Consider the following 4,483-nt stretch of genomic DNA (forward strand, 5'->3'; position numbering starts at 1 on the left):
GTTAGGAATGCTATGTTTTACCTCATACATAATAATGTTAAGAAAATGTTGGGAATGCTATGTTTTACATCATACATCATACGCCAGTCATGCTTCAAGTTTGCCAGCACACCTGCCTTGCATGAGTTACAACTATAGCATACTTTATCCTCACCATTACACCACCTGCTACAATCCACATCCGTTAAGTTGCATGCTGTGGTAGTCCAACAAGTGGCGTTCACATACACAAAGCCACACGACGTATCACACCCCAACCAATCGTGACGACGAAGGCATAGACGGTGAACCTGTAAACCTTAGTGTGTACTCTTTAAGCTTTCATGCGATACTGTTCATCTCTATAAATTCCCTCATTTACAATAGGAAAGGCAAAAGGCAGGCTCACAGTTTGATTGCAGTATATGCTCAAAAGTGACTCCATGGAATTCCAGAAGCCGTCGAGGGACGTGAACTTGATATCAGGTGAGTGGCGATTGGCTTCTGTTGATGAAGTCAAAAGCAATTTAGAAGAGATTAAAAGCAAAGGAATCCCTGGGAAGTGGAGTATCGTCCGCGTTTTGGACGGATGGGCGATGGGGTCCGGGTATGATTATGAACTTCACCAAGGCTACAAGAGCGGAATGAGCGAGATGCTGCTTGTTAAAACCAACAAATCAAGACCGTCAAGTAAGTTAGTCAGGGAATATCTTCTCTTCTCTTCTCTTCTCTTCTCTACTTGATTCACTATCAACTTAAAACTGACTTTATATATGCAGATGGTTTGTTCGATCCAGAAATGTACTCCGGAGTGGAGTTGAGTGCAGAAGGAAGAGAAGCTGCTGTTTTATTGTCTGTTGATGATAAAATCACTGAAGTCGTTCACTTCGTCCTTCACCTTTTCGCCAAGCTAGAGAAGTTGATCCTCAAGATTAAGGAAGACCTGGGCTGCGACAGCTAAGAATGATGGCTTGCCCTTTTTAATAGTATGCTTGAGTGTTGTTCTTCCTCTTACCTCATGTTTGAATGCTCTTCTTCTCCCTCTACCTTCATTCTCATGTCTACCAACTTCTATGTCATGCGTACCAATCTTTTCTTATGATTTCTCTATTGTTTATAGATATCAATATGTATAGCATATTATTTCTCGATCAAGTGGTTACTACTTATTTTGATGGCTTCACGAAGTTGGGCATACGAGTTACTATCATTCACCCATTTCAGTGTGCCCATCAAATAAATGAACACAATAAAATGTATCTCAAAATATTCTAGTCCTTATAGTAAAGTATTTGTTAATATGTAAATATCAGTTATAAAAGTTCTTCCAAACATGCAATCTCATTGAAAGGAAAATATCAATCAAATAATTACTACTGCTTATTTGACGATCTCATTGAATTGGGCGTAAGAGTTATTATCTTTGGGCGTAAGAGTTATTATCTTCGACCCATTTGAATGTGCCCATTGAACATATTAAACTTATCTCAAAAGATTCTACTCATCTTCTAAAGCACATACTCACTTACATGATCTTGATTGTTGATGGATTGCATTTCAATACATAAGTATTTTATGATTATATATAAGGAAACATTTACTAATATTTAAATTTAAAAGTTAAAAATTATTCATGTTACTTAAAACATCCAAAAATTTGTAAAGAAAAATGTCAATCAAATCTGTATTATTGCTTCTTTTGATGGTTTCACTATTTTGAGCCTAAGGGTATCTATCGTTGACCTATTGTTGACCCATTTGAGTGTGCCCATAAAAGAAATGAACATATTAAAATTTGTCTAAAAAGATTTTAGTCCTTATTCTGTAAAGCACTTACTCCTTTAATTGATCTTTTCTTGTAAGATGTTTTATCTAAAGGTTTATAAAAATCTTGATTGCCAATAAAGTGTATCTCAATTATATAATTGTTGCTTTTATGAAATTACATAGCCAAACATAGGCTTACTCCTTTAATTGATCTTTTCTTTTAAGATGTTTTATCTAGAGGTTTATAAAATTCTTGATTGCCAATAAAGTGTATCTCTTTTACGAAATTACATAGCCAAATATATAATTGTCTCTTTTATGAAATTACATAGCCAAACATAGGCTTACTCCTTTAATTTATCTTTTCTTGTAAGATGTTATATAATTGTCTCTTTTATGAAATTACATAGCCAAACATAGGCTTACTCCTTTAATTGATCTTTTCTTGTAAGATGTTTTATCTAAAGGTTTATGAAATTCTTGATTGCCAATAAAGTGTATCTCAATTATATAATTGTCTCTTTTATGAAATTACATAGCCAAACATAGGCAAACGTGAAAATACTTTAGGCAAATTTTAGTCCTTATTCTATAAAGCACTTACTCCTTTAATTGATCTTTTCTTGTAAGATGTTTTATCTAAAGGTTTACAAAATTTTTGATTGCCAATAAAGTGTCTCAATTATATAATTGTATCTTCTATGAAATTACATATGCAAACATGAAAATAATTTAACATAATTTATTTTGAAGTAATATATTTATAGATATGGCATAATATGTATGATTAAACCGAAAAAATGATTATGTATATGGGTTTTGAAAGAAAATAGTAATGCATATGGTAATAATTCATTCAACTCTAAAATTCAAGACAATGAGAGTGAATTTTAGTCTATAAAGTGGTCTAAAAAATAGAAAGTACAAAATGCATGAGTGAATATTAGTCTATAAAGTGGTCTAAAAAATAGAAAGTTAGGTGGACTTTGTAAGACTATATCAATACATAAGTCATGGAAAGCTCTTCATACTTTATTAGAACCACCAATCCCATACATAAAAAATTGATCAAATCTTGAAATTTAAAACACAAATGTTTCCTTTCCCATCCTTGATATTCAGTCATAAAAAGGTTTTGAAGCTAGCAAGATTATATTAATATTAATGCTTAAAAATATGTTTATTAAAATTTTTAAAAATGGAATAAAATAGCACAAAAGAAACTAAAGGAATATAGGATCTTCCTCCTCTAAAGGTTTTGGATATTAGTAAATGTACAAAATAAATATACTAAATGTTGGAAATAGTGATTATTTGTTGTCATTGATGTCAACAATGTGCTTCAACAATGTGCTCTAGTTGGATATGGTTCCTTCCCGGTTGGTTGCTACTATCCCAATTGGTTCATGTTCTAGATGAACTTGGTTTTGATCCAGTATGATCTGATCGTTGGATTCATTTTTGGATGGTTATTCAGGATGATTTTTTTTTTTTCATATTCAGTTGGTTCATTATTTGTTGCTTCAGAAGATATCACTTATGTTCTGGATTACCGATTGATATTCTTGGTACCAGTTAGCTTTACCAATTGGTGATATTCGATGAAATGGTTAAGTAATTTTGGTCTAGCTTACTAAAATGGTTCCTAACATGCTGAAGGTGTTCTTGATCGTGTCCTAATTGTTTGGTGGCTTAACATTGGCTAGCATGATGATTTGGTGATCCTATTTGGATTCGGCTGATTATTCTGTTTTATTACACTTAGGGTTTCTACCGGTTGGAGAAATGTGTTGATATTGGTCTTAGCAGAATTTTTGGTAGATATAATTGATTGGGAGTTTGTGTTAGGTCCATGCTATGTAATCTAAATCATGTAATATTGATCCTGTGGTATTGTGTGATGTAATTTTTGTAATTATGGTTTATGGGTTTAGGGGTTAGCCGGCCTTGTTATCAAGGTTGATGATCTGTATTTATAGGCATCATATACCTGTAATATGGTATGGTATGGTTATGTCTGCATTATCAAAGAGAGGTAATTATGTGAACAAATATATTATTCAAAGAAGGGTGTGAAGGACTTAGAGTTACAGGGCAGACATCTGTGCTTAATGAGAACTGTATCAAGCATTAGGAGATGTTATCTTCATAGTTCATTTTATTTGGATTGTAGTCTGATGTTTATGTAAGTCAGTGAGACTGATATTTGTGATGAGCAGTGTGCTCTACGCAGTTGGCCTGATAGCAAGTGCAATCCCCATTGTAATTATTTCACATACTATTGCAAAACTATTATCTGACTGCATGTGTAGGGTTTCCCACCATGGTTTTTCCCTTATCCGAGTTTTCCACATCAAAAATATTGGTGTTTTGTGTTCTATTATTTAATTTTTTATCTTTCACTATGTTGTTTATATTGTGTTATAGTAAATTGTTTATAATTTGCATTAACTATTTAACTTGTGGAAAACTGATTCACCCCCCCCCTCTCAGTTTTCCCCTAGTTCATCATTGGTATCAAAGATTCTAATGATTGGTATCAGAGCGAGGTCCTCTTTGTAGAAGTTAATTGCTTGAGGAGATCTGATGGCATCTAATTGTACATTTAATCCCTACTGGGAGGAGAGTCCTAGATTTGATGGTACAAATTACAATATATGAAAGCAGTGAATGCAGATTTATCTTAGATGTCTTGGAGCTAAAAATGGGGTGACAACAGAGAAAGGGTATACACCTC

General features: G+C 33.2%; 1 protein-coding gene across 1 annotated transcript; it reads left to right on the forward strand.

The window, feature by feature from the left end:
- Positions 1–379: 379 nt before the first annotated feature.
- Positions 380–1,212, forward strand: LOC131077174 (uncharacterized). Its single transcript, XM_058014611.2, has 2 exons — positions 380–669; positions 759–1,212. The coding sequence occupies exons 1-2, from the start codon at positions 405–407 to the stop codon at positions 938–940; spliced, it is 447 nt and encodes a 148-aa protein (XP_057870594.1). The 5' UTR covers positions 380–404; the 3' UTR covers positions 941–1,212.
- Positions 1,213–4,483: the final 3,271 nt, after the last annotated feature.

This window comes from Cryptomeria japonica, chromosome 11 (assembly GCF_030272615.1).
Source record: "Cryptomeria japonica chromosome 11, Sugi_1.0, whole genome shotgun sequence".
In the NCBI taxonomy this organism is placed as follows: Eukaryota; Viridiplantae; Streptophyta; class Pinopsida; order Cupressales; family Cupressaceae; genus Cryptomeria; species Cryptomeria japonica.

Excerpts from the sequence above, each read along its gene's own strand:
- LOC131077174 (XM_058014611.2), top strand. The coding sequence starts at position 405 with ATGCTCAAAAGTGACTCCATGGAATTCCAGAAGCCGTCGAGGGACGTG. Across the intron at positions 670-758 it reads CAACAAATCAAGACCGTCAA|ATGGTTTGTTCGATCCAGAA; the intron begins GTAAGTTAGTCA and ends TTATATATGCAG.